An 18,013-nucleotide genomic window follows, 5' to 3' on the forward strand; every position below is an offset into this window, starting at 1 on the left:
ATTTTGATTTAGTGCAGCAAACAAAGTAGTAAATAAAACTAAGCAAGACAAAAACAAAGTAAAGAGATTGGGATGTGGAGACTCCCCTTGCAGCGTGTCTTGATCTCCCCGGCAACGGCGCCAGAAAAATTGCTTGATGGCGTGTAGCACACGTCCGTTGGGAACCCCAAGAGGAAGGTGTGATGCGTACAGCGGCAAGTTTTCCCTCAGTATGAAACCAAGGTTTATCGAACCAGTAGGAGCCAAGAAGCACGTTGAAGGTTGATGGCGGCGAGATGTAGTGCGGCGCAACACCAGAGATTCCGGCGCCAACGTGGAACCTGCACAACACAACCAAAGTACTTTGCCCCAACGTAACAGCGAGGTTGTCAATCTCACCGGCTTGCTGTAACAAAGGATTAGATGTATAGTGTGGAAGATGACTGTTTGCAGAAAACAGTAGAACAAGTATTGCAGTAGATTGTATTTCAGTATAGAGAATTGGACCGGGGTCCACAGTTCACTAGAGGTGTCTCTCGCATAAGATAAACAACATGTTGGGTGAACAAATTACAGTTGGGAAATTGACAAATAAAGAGGGCATGACCATGCACATACATATTATGATGAGTATAGTGAGATTTAATTGGGCATTACGACAAAGTACATAGACCGCTATCCAGCATGCATCTATGCCTAAAAAGTCCACCTTCAGGTTATCATCCGAACCCCTTCCAGTATTAAGTTGCTAACAACAGACAATTGCATTAAGTATTGCGCGTAATGTAATCAGTAACTACATCCTCGAACATAGCACCAATGTTTTATCCCTAGTGGCAACAGCACATCCATAATCTTAGAGATTTCGTCACTTCCCTGCATTCACGGAGACATGAACCCACTATCGAGCATAAATACTCCCTCTTGGAGTTACAAGCATCTACTTGGCCGGAGCATCTACTAGTAACGGAGAGCATGCAAGATCATAAACAACACATAGATATAAATTGATAATCAACATAACAAGTATTCTCTATTCATCGGATCCCAACAAACGCAACATATAGAATTACGGATAGATGATCTTGATCATGTTCGGCAGCTCACAAGACCCGACAATTAAGCACAATGGGGAGAAGACAACCATCTAGCTACTGCTATGGACCCATAGTCCAGGGGTAGACTACTCACACATCACTCCGGAGGCGACCATGGCGGCGTAGAGTCCTCCGGGAGATGATTCCCCTCTCCGGCAGGGTGCCGGAGGCGATCTCCTGAATCCCCCGAGATGGGATTGGCGGCGGCGGCGTCTCTGGAAGGTTTTCCGTATCGTGGCTCTCGGTACTGGGGGTTTCGCGACGAAGGCTATTTGTAGGCGGAAGGGCAGGTCAGGGGGCGTCACGAGGGGCCCACACTACAGGTCGGCGCGGCCAAGACCTGGGCCGCGCCGCCCTAGGGTGTGGCCACCTCGTGGCCCCACTTCGTCTCTTCTTCGGTCTTCTGGAAGATTCGTGGCAATATAGGACCCTGGGCGTTGATTTCGTCCAATTCCGAGAATATTTCTTTACTAGAATTTCTGAAACCAAAAACAGCAGAAAACAAGCAATCGGCACTTCGGCATCTTGTTAATAGGTTAGTTCCAGAAAATGCACGAATATGACATAAAGTGTGCATAAAACATGTAGATATCATCAATAATGTGGCATGGAACATAAGAAATTATCGATACGTCGGAGACGTATCAGTTATCATCCGAACCCCTTCCAGTATTAAGTTGCAAACAACAGACAATTGCATTATGTATGGTGCGTAATGTAATCAATAACTACATCCTCGGACATAGCATCAATGTTTTATCCCTAGTGGCAACAGCACATCCATAACCTTAGGGGTTTCTCTCACTCCCCTGCATTCACGGAGACATGAACCCACTATCGAGCATAAATACTCCCTCTTGGAGTTAAGAGTAAAAACTTGGCCGAGCCTCTACTAATAACGGAGAGCATGCAAGATCATGAACAACACATAGATATAAATTGATAATCAACATAACATAGTATTCTCTATTCATCGGATCCCAACAAACACAACATATAGCATTACAGATAGATGATCTTGATCATGTTAGGTAGCTCACAAGATCCGACAATGAAGCACATAAGGAGAAGACAACCATCTAGCTACTGCTATGGACCCATAGTCCAGGGGTGAACTACTCACTCATCACTCCGGAGGCGACCATGGCGGTGTAGAGTCCTCCGGGAGATGAATCCCCTCTCCGGCAGGGTGCCGGAGGCGATCTCCAGAATCCCCCGAGATGGGATTGGCGGCGGCGGCGTCTCTGGAAGGTTTTCCGTATCGTGGCTCTCGGTACTGGGGGTTTCGCGACGAAGACTATATGTAGGCGGAAGGGCAGGTCAGGGGGCGTCACGAGGGGCCCAGACGACAGGCCGGCGCGGCCAAGACCTGGGCCGCGCCACCCTAGTGTCTGGCCACCTCGTGGCCCCACTTCGTCTCCTCTTCGGTCTTCTGGAAGCTTCGTGGTAAAATAGGCCCCTGGGCGTTGATTTCGTCCAATTCCGAGAATATTTCCTTACTAGGATTTCTGAAACCAAAAACAGCAGAAAACAGCAACTAGCTCTTCGGCATCTCGTTAATATGTTAGTTCCAGAAAATGCATAAATATGACATAAAGTATGCATAATACATGTAGATATCATCAATAATGTGGCATGGAACATAAGAAATTATCGATACGTCGGAGACGTATCATTTACCAGACATCGATATAGATAATTGTTTCTTCCTAACTTCATCCGTAGAAATACCTGCACACTTGAATAACGCGCATAATTCATGTATAAACAGTAACTGATCTCCAGGATGGACAGTTCCATCCCCTTCATAGCGGTTATCCACAACGCGTTCAATAATTTTCATAGGTATTTTATATGGAATCACTTTCTCACCTGGTGCCTCATCCACTACCTTTGCGGTAGTAGTAGATTTTCCAAATAGGATTTCAAGAGAAGATCTCTCCATAATGAATTATAGCAGCAGGCAGAAATAAAAACAACACGTACAGTAAAAGTTTTCCTTACCAATTCCACTTACAAATAGCGCTTCACTCCCCGGCAACGGCGCCAGAAAATAGTCTTGATGACCCACAAGTATAGGGGGTGTATCGTAGTACTTTCGATAAATAAGAGTGTCGAACCCAACGAGGAGCAGAAGGTGTTGACAAGCAGTTTCGATGAAGGATTCACTGTAAATGCTCACAGACAAATTTTCAGGGGGTTTTGATATAGCAGATAAATAAAATACAAGTAAATAAAATGCGGGAATAATAATTGCAGCAAGTGGCCCAATCCTTTTTTGCACAAAGGACAAGCCGGTTTGTTTACTTACTAGCAGAAAACCCGTGCGTTGCTACGGTGGCATAGTTAATAAAAAAATGCATCTTTTGATATGTTTAAATTTGCATGCCAATCAAACATATCAAAAGATGCATGATCAGTATTAAATGTATGGAGGGTTCGATGGTTTTTTGTTAATCCCATAGGAATAGTGAACATGATCAGTATTAAATGTTACAAAATGATACATGATCAGTATTAAATATTACAAATTTATTATTTTGTTAATTAATATGGACCATGTGTCGATGCATCTAAGAACGCAATGCATCAATTAGCATGTAAATGGCATGTCCAAACAAATATCGGAACATTTAGCTGGTGCTAAATCTCATGAACAATACATATTATGAAGAAAATCATTTAAGATCTCGGAGGGGAATGGGATCAATTCAGACCTGGGAGGTGAATGGTAGGGAATAGAATTAGTTTTTTCGACAAAGAGTATATACTAATATCAGAGATATCAATTACACCCAGCCTCTGCAACAACGCACTGCCCTAGCGACATTACGGATGTGCACAACCAAAAAATAAAGAAAAATTACCAAAAAAGAAAAGCCCCGCTACAGTGATCTAATCTTTTAAACAACAACACTAACACCACCATGACAGCACCAAAAGTTCAGCTTCTCCAAAAGCGACGCCTCCAAGAAGGTAACAGTGCACCAGCGCTGTCGTCGCCAGATCATAGATCTTAGGTTTTCACCCTGAAGAAAATTCTCACTCTCAAAATAATGTCTTCAACAAGGACATTGTCAGGCACAACCAATTAAGGCCAGATCTTGGATTTTCACCTTGAAAGGTAAGATTTTGAACTTCTTCTATGCAGTTGCCCCCACTCGCATGCCGCTGCTCCGAAGACACCGATCACGAAGCCAATTCCTCCTCGCCACCTAGACTCGAGTCACCATTGCAAGACCACAGATTTCGACTTCCATGTCATTCTCCGCCAGCACCACGGAACGTAAACGTGCTCCATGATAATAACCGCCAGCAGAGCTTCGAAACGCTCCCTCTGTAACCAAACGGCCAGAGTAAAACATGGGTGCGCACGACCGAATCCCACTTGATCCAGCAATCTCTAGGCATGAATCACCCAATGGAGTTTGCCGACGGCGCCTTCCGGAACACGACACTCCAGCTAGATCAACAGAAACTCGCAACGGGCAGATCTTCATCTTGGCGTGATTTGGAACCCTAGGACAACCCCCATTATTTGGCCAGGCCAGCAGCCCCCTCACCGCCGGCCAGCTTCCGGCTAACAGATGGAACGGGTTGACCCGTGCTGGCCCAGATGGGGATCCAGGTCGTCCCCAGATCGAGTGCGCGAGCGTGGTACCGAGAGGCAGGACTGCACGCGAGCGCCGCCGGCCCACCATCGCGCGTGCCCATCACTGTCTCCTCCACGCCTCCCTGCCGTGCGCCAGCAAGCTCCGCCCACCGACAAGCGCCGCCGTCCCGCCACCTCGACTCCACCTGCGCTGCCCCGATGTCAAGCCCCCCACACGAAGGAAGCCCGACGGGCCGCGCCATCCCTGCCCGCCGCCTTTGGACATCAAGGCGTGGCCGCCAATTAGTAGCTTTACAATCGTATGTGGAATGGAATCAGCAATAAGCCAATAGCGGTATACAGTAAAGAATATACGAATAACACATATGGCCTCTTTCCAGGAGGTTGCTTGCTAGAATCCGATCTGGCAGTGATACGTCTCCGACGTATCGATAATTTCTTATGTTCCATGCTTGTTTTATGACAATACCTACATGTTTTGTTCACACTTTATGATGATTTTATGCGTTTTCCGGAACTAACCTATTGACGAGATGCCGAAGTGCCAGTTCCCGTTTTCTGCTGTTTTTGGTTTCGAAATCCTAGTAAGGAAATATTCTCGGAATTGGACGAAATCAACGCCCAGAATCTTAAAATCCCACGAAGCTTCCAGAACACCCGAGAGCCGCCAGAGGGGAGCCCTGGGGGCCCCACACACCAGGCTGGCGCGGCCAGGGGGTAGTTATTTTTTCTCCTTTTTATTTATATTTTTATATAGTTTGTATGAGTTGCGATGTGTTCGCACCATATATATGCTATGTTTTTCTCCCGCACCCCCCGTACGACTCGTAAATCGGCCCTACCAGAGCCGGAGGCCGTATAGGAGGCACGGGTGAAGATGCTCTTATCGGCCTGACCTAATACTTAAACAACGTCAATACCTTATTATTTTTATTTTTTTTCTCCAAAAATGCGTATTATTTATTGAATTATATTTTTTTAAGAAATAACACAGTGAAAAGATCCCAAACCCAAAGCCACAGTCATCACCAGGGGGGAATTTTACTTTTCGCCCTTCTTTACTTGGTACTTCTATAATTTTCCCTCCATTACTTTGGAGTGTATCTTTTGCCCCTCATTACTTGCTACTTAAACTATTTGCCCTCTGACTGATTAGCCCCATGTGAAAGGTCACCTTTGCCCATCAATCCCATATGAGTATTTGACCCTGGGATTCACGCGACTTGCACAACCAACAACCGTTTTCTTCCATGGCACGGACGCTCTGCCACACATCCCCGCAGCCGACGAACTGCACCGGTCGCTATCCTCCCCTCCACTACCCAGATCCTCCACCTTCTCGCCCTCCTCCGATGTGGCCTCGCTCCACTCTGCCCACCATCCATGGCTTCCCGTCCCGAGCGCCCAAATCGAGCAGTGTCGCTCGTGTCGGATCGGCGTTTCTTCCCCAAATGCTGATCCTTTCCCCGCTCTACTCCACTGCGACTCCCTACTCATCCTGACCACTTTCTTCTCTGTTCTATCGCGCGTAGCGGCGAACGAGCTCGCGAAGGTTGGGGAAGGCGACGCCACACGGGAGGGTGGTGGCGACGGTGTGCTCTTCGTGCTTGTTATGTGCTCTTCCTGCCATTCAATCTTAGCTGACAAGGAGCAGCTCGACTATGGCTGCAGGCTGCAGAGAGGGCTTGAGACAAGGCCCGACATTGACGGCGCAGCCATGTGGATGAGAAATAAAACAAGGGGAATTTAGGTTGGCTCAGGGTTCTTAGCCTGATCCTCAAAATAAAACAAAATAATTCAGAAAGGGCAAATTGTTAAAGTGCCAAGTAAAGAGGGGCAAAAAATCCATTGCAAAGTAATGAAGGGCAAATTATAGAAGTACCAAGTAAAGAGGGGCAAAAAAAAATACCCCTCACCAGGGCGCTCTTGTTGCAAAGAAAATAAAATAAAAATACAGTAACAGGGCCCTCGCCTCCCGAGGAGCCGTCCCGAACTCCCAACTCCTCAGGCAGGAGTACCACTTCTCACACTCTCGCCCTGCTTCTAGCATTCTAGTTCCAAGTTTCCAAGCCAGCCGGCGCTCCAAACCTGGGTCTCCCGACTTACCTACCTACCGCCGGTGATCTTGATCTGGGAAAGGAAGCGTGTTGCCAAGATTGGTCGATTCCTCTTGTTGGTGAGGAACCCTGGTTTCCTGCATCGTCCTCTCTTTTCCCAAATTTCTTTTCTAAAAGTTAAAAATTGCTCTGTTTTCTCTTCACTGCGAGAAGCAATTTACCCAGGCATCTCTCCCTCCCCTGCAGATTTGTTTGCCGCGCTTGCTTTCCACTTTCTTCTTGGAAAGGACCAAGGGAACTAGTCTGGACTCTGGAGCTGGAGTGAGAAGGGAGATCTGCGAAACAAGGTTTGCTCCATCTTTTCTCTCTGAAATGTATGAATTCGCCAGTAAATCTTGGAGTAGTCTTCAGTTGTTTTAAGCATCAACACCTCAACCATAGATCTCCTGAAGTTGGTAGTGAGAAGGACAGTCTGAGAAAGCAGGGTTGCTCCATGCCTTCCAGATTTCTTCTATTTAGATAGATCTCTCTGAGATTTATGAATTGATTAGTAAACCTGCCAGCAGTCTTCAGTCTTTTAGTAGCATCAACAGCTCAATCATCCCAACGCAGTCAACTTATTCTAGTACGGTAAACACATATCTCCTGCCGTTGGTAGTGCTGCAACTTAAATATTAGTATTTGTTTAGCCTAACCACATCTGTAGTCAAAGTACCTCTCTGGAAGGCACATCTGCATCCATGCTCTCCTAAACTGCAACCAAAATTTTCTCCACCAACCAGATACATTTTTGCTCGGAGATTTTCTGTACAAATTTGGTAGAAAATTAGGAATCCTAAGATTTTTTTTTTCAAAATGGGGGAGCGAAGCCCCAGCCTCTGCATCAAAGCAAATCCTAAGATTTCTGACTCAAGTGTGGAATTCAGTAAATGAACTCTTTTTTTGACGCAAAATTTGGAACTTTGTAAGTTGCAACAAAATACTTCAGTGTGTCTGTCAATCCTTTTTTTTGTTAACCAGTTTGGAAATCTTTTTTTTTTTTTTGAAACTCAACCAGTAGGAAGTTGACTGCTCCATATACACTGTAGATTGCACGGACGTGTCAGAAATAAATTAGCTGCTAGAGTTTACGGAATCAAACTTCTTGGAATCTGAACACTGAATTATAAAGACGTTTGAACTAGCCGTATGAAAATAGTGTCAACACATTTGTCGTGAATAATACTTTGTATTGTTATGTTTACTTACATTTATTAATATGAAGGATGCTAGGAGCCGAGTTAGAGAGCCTGTCAAGGTCTAAAGTATAATGTACTTATGGAAATTTCTTTTCTTAAATTTGATATGCTATCTTAGAGAGAGATAAGTTCCTGGTTGCCGACTTATTACCATTTTTTTCTTTGCCCTTTTCTTAGAGAAAGCAGGCCAAGAACAGTCTGAAGCTGGAGTGAGAAGAAGAGGCAGAGAAAGAAGGTTTGCCCAACTCTTCAAGATTTGTTCTTTTTAGATAAATCTCTCTGGAACTTACGAATTGATTAGTAAACCTGCCAGCAGTCTTCTGTTTTTAAAAGCATCAACAGTTCAATCATCCCAACACGGTCAACTTATACTAGTGTGGTAAACATAGATGTCCTAAAGATGGCAGCAGTAAAATGATTTGTTTCCGCTACTTAGAGTAGTACGGTTAGCCTAAACAAATCATATTTAAATTGACCGTAGTACGTTGTAATATAAACAAATCATATTTAAATTGACCGTACTTCTATAAGCAGCCAAAGAGCATGACTGGAAGGCACATCTGCATCTATGCTCTCTTGAACTGCAAACAAGTTTTTCTCCACCAACGAGATGCATCTTTGCTTAGTGGTTTTATGTATAAATTATCTAGAAAATTTAGAAGCCTATGATTTTGTGACTTAAGTATGAAATTCAGCAAATAAAATTCTACTGTTCGACAAAAAAATTGAAACTTCATTACAAAATTCTTCAGTGATGCTGTCAATCATTTTCTGTTAACCAGCATGTAATCTCTTTTTTTTTTAATTGAACCAGTAGGAAGTTGACTGCTCCATATACACCGTAAATTGAACGGACGTGTCAGAAATAAAGCAGCATCTACAGTTCATAAAATCAAACTTTTTAGAATCTTAACACTTAATTATAACGGTGTTTGCAACTGGACTTATGAAGATAGTGTTAGCACATTTTTTTCATCAATAGTCCTTTGTAGCATTATGTTTTTCTGAATGTATTGATATGGAGCGTAGGATCCAAGTTATAGAGCCTGTGAAGGTCTAAAGTACATGCTTACATTTGATTTGCTATATCTTAAATCTTAGAGAGAGACAAGTTCCTTTGGTTGCCGATTTACCGTTGTTTATTGATGATATAGCATCAACTTCTTTTGATTGCTGCTGTCACTTTTCATTCAACATTGCTCACGCTGTTTTACTATTTCAGGCGACACGATGACAGTTATAGATTTCATAGAAGTGAGTGATGATTTTATTGACTTGACCAGCGATGAGGAGACTGTTCAACAGGATAACATTGCAACTCAGCCCCAGGCGTCGTTAGTGGATAGGCAGGCTGTGTCTGTCCTAGCTGATGAAGGAAAGCAAGATGGGCAGGCTTCATTTGCCTCTGCTGGTGAAGGAAGTCGAGAAGCTACTGAATCTGGAAATGCTTCGGTGGCTACCACATCTCCCTCAGTTATGGAAAAAGTGCCTCTGGATATGGCTGAATCACAGAATTGTCCTAGCTCCCCAACATCAGCTCCACTCGCCAGTATAATTTTTAATCTCCCTCAGTTCAGTTCATCACTTGTGTGTTTATCATGCAAACAATCCACATCAAGCATGCATTGTGGAAATTTCCTATTCAAAGTTAACAGTGACATGCTGCAGGCCCGGCTTGTGCCACTCCGAAGGTTCTGTCCTCTGAAGTTGGTGACCCAAAGCAGGATGTGTTTGTCCTAGCTGGTGAAGGAAGTCAAGATGCGCAGACTGCATTTGTCTCAGCTGGTGAAGGAAGTCAAGAGGATACCGAGTCTGCAAATGCTTTGGTAGCTACCGCATTGCCCTCGGCTATGGAAAAAGTGCCTCTTGATACAGCTGAATCGAAGAGTTGTCCTAACTCCCCAACATCAGCACCACTCCCCAGTAAGTCCTTATCTATCCCTGTGTCAGTTCAGTAGTTTGGTTACCATACAAACTATCCATATGTCAAGCAAACATTGCAACAGTTCCGATTTGAAGCTAACGGTGAAATGCTGCAGGCCCGGCTTCTATCACTCTGAAGGATGTGACCTCTGAAGATGGCGACACACAGCTGGGAGCTACCGTATCGCCCTCGGGTATGGAAAAACCGCTTCTTGATACTGCTGAATCAATGAATTGTCCTACCTCAGCATCAACGCCACTCCACAGTAAGTTCGTCTCTACTCCTTTGTAAGGTCAGTTGTGTGTTTACCATACAAACGATCCATCACGAGCAAACATTGCAACGATTCCTAGTTTGAAGTTAACAGTGACATGCTGCAGGCCTGGTTTCTACCACTCCGAAGGTTCTGACCTCTGAAGATGGTGACACACAGCTCGGAGCTACTATAGCGCCCTCGGGTATGGAAAAGGCGCTTCTTGATACTGCTGAATCAAAGAATTGTCTTACCTCCCCAGCATCAGCTCCACTCCCCAGTAAGTTCATCTCTATCCCTTTGTAAGGTCAGTTGTATGTTTACCATACAAACGATCCATTGCGAGCAAACATGCAACGGTTCCTAGTTTGAAGTTAACAGTGACATGCTGCAGGCCTGGCTTCTACCACTCCGAAGGCTCCGACGTCTGAAGATGGTGGCACAAAGCTGGCTAGAGCGAAACATCCTAAGAAGAACTACCACACAAGTACTCCAAGGAGAAGTCCTAGATTGCGCGAATGTTGTAACAATCCTGTCGAGGAGCTGACAACCAGTCACAAGAGGTCTCGCATGCTCAAGCCAGCAGAAGAATTGGATGCCGCTAGCGACAATGCAGAATCTACAAAGACCTTCTCTACTGACAACGCAAACTAAGTTAGTCAACTGAATATGGTCCTCCATGAAACTGTCTAACTGTTGTACCTTTTAATTTGCCGCATTCGTATTTATGGAACCAGTGTTGTTGCTCTAGTTTGTCTCATTTGTATTCAGGAACCACTATCGTTGCATTCTAGCATGGTGGGAGCTCGTGTTGCCCCATATATCTATCTTTATCGAAAAATCTGAGATTTTTATGTGCCCTTTGTGTTTGATCACCTGAGTATCTTGCAACATAATGTATGAACAGTTTACTACGGAGTATGTACCTTGGTCATCACTTGGTTATCTCCAGATGCTTTATTTCTTCAGAAATTTCTGAGTATTCCAAATTAAAACTAAAGAGAGATCTCTCAAGCTGCTGCTTCCAGCTTAATATCTCTCACACATAGATTTTCAGCTTGTTCTGTCATGCATATTACTGGATGTGTACTTGGGAAAGTCACACAGTTGATGTTACTTGGATGTTGAGAAAACCATTTGTGTTATTAGCATGCCTTCAAGCTGATATGCAACCAACCAGCAATAGACTGAAACTCGCGAGAGCCGCAAATACATTGTGAAATTTTCATTGTACCAAAACTCTTGATTTTTTTTCCAAACGATCCACCAGGGATCGAATTTTCATTACCAGGGGAGATAACGAAAATACAACGATGTTCACGAAAAGCAAAACAAAGCGGAGGATCGCCGCCTAATGCTAGCGTTTAGGGGAAATATTACAAAACCAAAACACAGTTTTAACGCTAACAGAATAAGGACCCCCTGCCTACAGCCAAAGGGGGAGATTGTTTGCTCAAAAGGAACAACATGGAGAGATCCAAGGACATCAGGCAGCAGCATCATCATTTGCATCTTCAGGTCTGTTGTCCTCCAGCCGCAGAAGACCGCCACGATCACCATCTCCAGGAGATCTTACTCCAGCCACCTCAGCCAGGCGCATGAGTCCGTCTGCACCAGCACGAAGATCTGAAGCATCCTGTTCTCCATGTAAACCTGCCCAGTAATTCATAAACACATCAGCATAGCTGGTTAAGTCAAAGGGAGAGCTAATCATCTTGTTCTCAAAACAGGCTTTATTTCTAGTTTTCCAGATAGCCCAACAAATAGCTGCTAAACCAGCTATCTGTGTGTTGCGGCTGACCGGAGCAAATTGGGGAAACCACCAAAAAAATTGTGAGAAGCTCCCAGGACGTGTGGGAGAGTTAACAGCAGTAGCCACTGCACTCCAGACAAATTTGGCTGCAGAACAGCCAAAGAAAAGATGGGTGATGGTTTCTTGCTCATTGCAAAACTGGCAGCTGGGATTTCCAGACCAGTTGCGCTTGAGGAGATTGTCCTTAGTAGCTATTGCATTATGCCAAATTAACCAGAGCCAGATTTTGATTTTTAGAGGAATTTTGCTCTTCCACAAATGTTTAAAGGATCTGTCTCATACCAAAACTCTTGATGTTCTTGTGCATTTAACAGGCGGCACTGTCAAGTAAGATGACAGCTCCTCCACAACGACCTCACCAGGCCTGGTGCTGCTCTCTACATCCATGTCCAGCAGGAGCATGTGCGCCCTGCGGCCAGCCACCACCGGTGGCAAGTATGCCAAAATATTGAGCATGACCGCGGTTGCAGAGCTGAGGATGCTCCTAAGCGCACCGCGGACACGGCAGTAGCCCTGCTCTGGCCGACAGCTCCCACAGGCCACAACCAAGAGGAGCACACAATCTTCCTCCTCACCGAGGAGCAGATGCCGTGGCTCCGACACCGGCACCTGAAGCCGGAGTTCCTTACCGTACTCGATGCTGTGGACAGGCCAGGAGCGCTGAGTTGTGAGGTGGCTGAGGAGCGCCAGCGGAAGGCCGACAAAGCCGCAGCCAGGCTCGGTGCAGTAGCAGGGTGCACACGGGCACATGCTCTGGTGGAGTGGTGGTCATCAAGCTCATGGTAGCTGACATAGCTCTGGCAGCCACCATGCGAGCACTTGACCTTGGCAGACAAGACGATGGTGTCCATCATCATGTTATGGACGTCAAAGGCACCACCATGCTCACACTTCTGGCAGCGAATGACAGGGAGCTCAGCGATGCAGGTGCCACAAGCCAAGTGCCCACTTTTGCACTGCACAAACCGAAGTTTGTTATGAGATATTTCTAAGATCACAAAGAAAGAACGGGCGACAGAAAATTACTCCAACCTGGAAGACAGGAGGCCGGCTTGAAGGGACGGGAACAGAGGGGGCAGTTAAGTAAACTCGTGTCCACAACCGCGCCTACTCCAGCTGGCTGCACATAGCCGCTGGGTTGCTCCACCCTCGCCTTCTTGGCGGTCCGACAACCCTCTTCCATCGTCGACGGAGAAGCCCTGTTCCTTCCCAGGGAAACATCTGGAGCAACTTGCATCCCCTCGGCAATCTGTAAAGAAACCATGGAGTACTCATCACATCCATGTCATGCTGTGTAGAATTGTCACCCACTATGTACATGTAAATCATCTGCAAAATTCAAAATGCAGTGACAAAGGTGAAGTGTGATGACAAACTTGGGCAGCATAAGGTTTTGAAGAAGGCCCGTTGGACTGCAATTGCTGGCCATCTCTTGGAAAGTTTATGTGCTCTTGCTCCACGAAGTGATGACGTGTACTATCAGCATTGGCGGAGATATCCAATGTTTTGTGTCTGGTGTGAGTGTCTTCATGAGATGCTGATTCTGCGGATAAACTAGGTACTGCAATTCAAAAAGTGTTACAGCGTAGAGTTATCTGAGATGTATAAAATAATAAATCAACTTTAACAGAAAAAATGCTTCCATTTCATAGCCATGTACTTGTATCAGGTGAGCTTACCAAAGAAGAGCGTTTTGCAAAGATAACAAAATAATATTTTTACTTATAACATAGTTATCGATAATGTTATTATGAATGAGTGTCTGGTTTGAACCTGCTGACGGAGTTGAGGTGTCTAATTCAGGAGCTTCAACAATGTCCAAACTTAATGTATTAGGAGATGATGTGGTACTGCCAAGCTCTGCTGAAACGAGATGTTCCTTCTGAGATGCCCCAAGAATAGATCTGCCATGATCGAGAGGATCTTCTGGCTGTTTAAACATCCCGGAGATATATACCACCCAGATAAATATAAACATGAGATCAATTTTAAAAATAATTATATGCACCTTGCAACTGATTTCAAGCTTCACAAACAAAAATCAGTTACCTCCTTATGAGATCTTGTGGCTCGTGAGTAATGGACAGTTACCTCCTCATGAGATCTTGTGGCCCGTGAGTAGTGGCATGTTTCCATTAGCTTGGTGCTGTTGCATGTGGTATCTTCCACATTTGTACCAAACTGATCAGTTCCAGCATCAGTATTTGTATCAGAGTCAGCACATTTTCTCCCTTCTATAATGTTATCTTTCGGTATTTTATCAAGCAGAGAAGCATAGACCGATTCTTCTAGATGACGAACCTATCCGATCAGAATACACATAAGTTTAATTGTAGCGAACATGTATGCACCATAGGGGGAACATAAGTACGTATGACAGATGTTGCTTAAATGTAATTCCACAAAAGTAATAAACTTGAACGATCATTACATTTGGTAAATAAATGCTAGATGAGACGCAAGTTGCAAAAAGTATTACTTTATTTGCATGTATACATGTTACAGGGAAGGATAGAGAATGCTCCTATCTATGATTTGCTTCCTGCGAAAAAAGGGGACCTACGATTTTGAATCTTGTTATTCAAAGCAAAAAAATTGTATTACAAGTAACTTACAAGATTTAGTGCATGAGCGATGAGTTCATACCTGATAGTCACGGAAGGGATGTGAACACGAAGTTGCCAATTTGTTATGCCGAGTAGTGACAATGCCAATTCGTGGAAAACCCCCTGGTATTTTTAATGCACCAATTTTCACCAAATCGATGAATATGACCTGCATTGCGGTAGCAATGGAAATATTTTTAAAAAACATGAGCACATTACAACAATTGTTTAGACTAAATGAGTAACTAATTTCCACCAGTGCGATTGGAATATTTCTTACGCTGAGTATGTGGACACAACCCTTTACTTTGATGAGTGGCTTATTAGATTGTTTGTATTCCTTGATTCCTTCAAATAGGTAGCTAGCAGTGAAATTGCACCAATCCATCTGACTTAGCTTATCAACCTGTTGAGCAGCTCCAAAAACGCGTTTGGTGGTAGAAGAAACTCTATTTGGTGTTAGATAAATTGCTAGAATCGCCATGATGAAAGTTATACGGAAATGTTTCTCCTCAGTTTCTGTGCAGATTTGGGTGCCAGCTGAATCTATGCTCTTATCCCATTTTCCAGTATAACTACGATGCTATGGGCCCAGGCCGTACCCACCACAGGAAGCGCGATGCAAGGCGAGCCCATGAGAGGAAGATGGCCCAAGTGGCCCAAGAAGAGGTCATGACGGAGACTAAAGGCACCGTTCCAGAATAGGGAGGCATGGATGATAATTGTAACGAGCTGCTGCACTCCTTTCTCCTCTCTCCCTGGATCTCACTCCCTCTATGTAAGAAAATCCGAGACTATGATCCAGCTACCTGTGCGTGACGCGAGGGCAGACATCTAGTACCTAGCAAGTGGTATCAGTAGCAGTTTCGATCCCGGATTTTTTTTTCCGTCTTCTCAGTCGCGAGATCGCTGAATTCTGTCGGTAAAACCAATCGAAGGGTGCGGATCCTCAACGGATTCGCGCAAAACACCTCGCGTGTACCCTAGATCGGTGTGATGGGAGGCTAGCTAGGCGCGACGGCGAGATCCGGTCGCCCCAACCTCGCTCAGCGGGTGGAGATGGCGGAAGCATCGATGGCGGACCTCCGCAACCTGCTGGCGGCCACGGCAGAGGCCAACAAGGCCACTGTGGAGGCGGGACAAATCAACGCTGAGCGCATCTCCGAGATCAACTCCTCTATGGAGAAGTTGATGCTCGCGCAGCAGGAAGGCATGAGGACGACGTCTCGGATGGGGACGACGCTAGATCGAGTGGTCTCCGCCAACACGGCGCTAGATCGTTCGGTGGCCGACCTCCGGCAGTCGATGGAGCGGGTGGCGACGCGGTTGACATCAGTGGAAGCAATCGCGGCCAAGCTCTCGACGAATGAACAGCCCAGCGGGCGCTGCGCTTCACATCGAACCCAGGGTGTTGGTACTGGAGAGGATCAAACCTCCGGTCGCACCCTGGTAAGGGGTGAGCAATCTGCAGCCTATGATCATGAAATTTTTGATACTGATGTTGATGAAGATGACTTGTCTAATCCTGAACATACTAAAGACACCCCATACCATAATCATAACAATTTTGGTTCGCGGTTACCCAAATCAGATTTCCCTAAGTTTGATGGTGAAAATCCCAAGTGGTGGAAGAAAAATTGTGAAAAATACTTCACTCTGTATAGGATAGAGTCTAAGTTGTGGGTAGATTTTGCTACTATGCATTTCAAAGGAAATGCAGCATTATGGCTACAAACATATGAGGCATTGCATAGCATAGACAATTGGGCTGCTCTTTGTGTAGGAGTTTTCACTAAGTTCAATAGGGATAAATATGGCAAAACTATAGACATCTTCTTCGCTCTTAGGCAGAATGGTAGTGTAGATGAATATGCACACAAATTTGAGGAACTCATGCACAAAGTCCTGCTGCACAACCATGCTTATGACGAGACATTTTTTGTAAGAAGGTTTGTAGCAGGTTTGAAGCGTGAGATTCGCTCAGCTATCAAACTGCATAATCAAAGTACAGTTGATCTTGCTTTTTTCCATGGCTCAAACACAGGAGGCTCTCTTGGTCGAGGACTCTCCAACTCCACCAAACAAATATGTGTAGAGAAATGCATTGCGCTTGAAATATAAGCAACACTCACAATTGCCGGGGTTTTTGGGAGCACCGCCAGAGCAGAAGAAAGCAGATGACAAACCAGTGGCTGTAGTAAGCAAATTTGATTCATTGAGGGCGCAAAGAAGAGCAAAGGGTGAATGTTTTAAGTGTGGAGAAAAGTATAGTCCAACCCACAAATGCCCGGATAAAGTCCAGCTTCATGTCTTAGAAGAAATTCTGGAATCATTACAAATCGAAGAACCACAACCCGAAGACACTGCTACAGATTCATCAGACTCTGGTGCTAGTGATACTGATACTGAGGAAATGATGAAAGTTTCAGTTCAAGCAATGTCAGGAACAACTAGCAAACGAAGTATGCGCTTACAGGGACAAGTGGGCAAGTTCACAGCACTTATACTGATAGATCCAGGCAGCTCAAGCACTTTCATCAGTAAAGCATTGGCTGATCGTCTGGAACACCCAATTTCTTCATTACCTCTTGCCAAAGTCAAAGTTGCAGGGGGCGGCACTATTGACTGCAGTGAATACTTGCCTGCAGTAACATGGTTTACACAAGGACACAAATTCACTACTGACCTCAAAGTATTGCCATTGACTTCATATGACGTAATATTGGGCATGGATTGGCTAGAAAGTCAGAACAATGGGAAGATGTGGATCAACTGGAAAAAGAAAACAATGCATTTCAAACATGAAGGGGGCAGGATTACACTAAGAGGTGTACAAGCCAATCTAGACTCTTGTTCTACCATATCTGCTGCAAAATTCAGAGGCCTAGTGAATAGTGGGGAGGTGTGCCAAGTTATTGAGTTGTTTCCTCTGGAAGAACACAACAGCGACACAACTGATATAGAGACACAAGTGCCTACACCCGTTCAACAGCTCTTGCACCAATATAAAGTGTTGTTTCAAGAACCACAAACCCTACCTCCTCACAGAACATTTGACCACAGCATTCCACTAATACCAGGCACAAAGCCCGTCAATGTGAAGCCATATAGATATGCCCCTCATCAAAAGACAGAAATCGAACGGCAGATAAAAGAAATGCTGGACAAGGGACTGATCCAATTCAGCCATAGTCCTTTCGCTTCTCCAGTCTTACTGGTCAGAAAAAAGGACGGCACCTAGAGGTTTTGTGTTGACTATAGAGGACTGAATAGCATCACAATAAAAAAACAAATACCCAATGCCAGTAGTCGATGAACTACTAGATGAGTTATCTGGTTCTCAATGGTTCACCAAAATTGATTTGCGAGCAGGATACCACCAGATTAGGTTCGTGCCGACAGAGGAGCACAAGACAGCTTTCAAGACACATAT

The 18,013-nt window shown here is 44.9% G+C and overlaps 1 protein-coding gene and 1 pseudogene across 2 annotated transcripts; one reads left to right on the forward strand and one right to left on the reverse strand.

The window, feature by feature from the left end:
* Nucleotides 1-6,696: 6,696 nt before the first annotated feature.
* On the forward strand, nucleotides 6,697-11,121 carry LOC124666580 (mucin-1-like). 2 transcript variants are annotated; one of them, XM_047203921.1, is made up of 9 exons: nucleotides 6,697-6,865; nucleotides 6,993-7,093; nucleotides 8,162-8,219; nucleotides 9,207-9,533; nucleotides 9,653-9,907; nucleotides 10,024-10,173; nucleotides 10,289-10,441; nucleotides 10,556-10,857; nucleotides 10,899-11,121. In XM_047203921.1, the coding sequence occupies exons 4-8, from the start codon at nucleotides 9,215-9,217 to the stop codon at nucleotides 10,813-10,815; spliced, it is 1,137 nt and encodes a 378-aa protein (XP_047059877.1). In that variant the 5' UTR covers nucleotides 6,697-6,865; nucleotides 6,993-7,093; nucleotides 8,162-8,219; nucleotides 9,207-9,214; the 3' UTR covers nucleotides 10,816-10,857; nucleotides 10,899-11,121. The 2 variants fall into 2 exon arrangements, with proteins under 2 accessions (XP_047059877.1, XP_047059878.1); XM_047203922.1 differs by lacking the exons at nucleotides 6,697-6,865; nucleotides 6,993-7,093 and having other exon boundaries at nucleotides 7,972-8,219.
* A 526-nt stretch (nucleotides 11,122-11,647) lies between these two features.
* LOC124664231 lies at nucleotides 11,648-14,755 on the reverse strand (annotated as a pseudogene).
* Between the last annotated feature and the right edge of the window lie 3,258 nt (nucleotides 14,756-18,013).

Source organism: Lolium rigidum, chromosome 6, assembly GCF_022539505.1.
Source record: "Lolium rigidum isolate FL_2022 chromosome 6, APGP_CSIRO_Lrig_0.1, whole genome shotgun sequence".
NCBI classification, from domain to species: Eukaryota; Viridiplantae; Streptophyta; class Magnoliopsida; order Poales; family Poaceae; genus Lolium; species Lolium rigidum.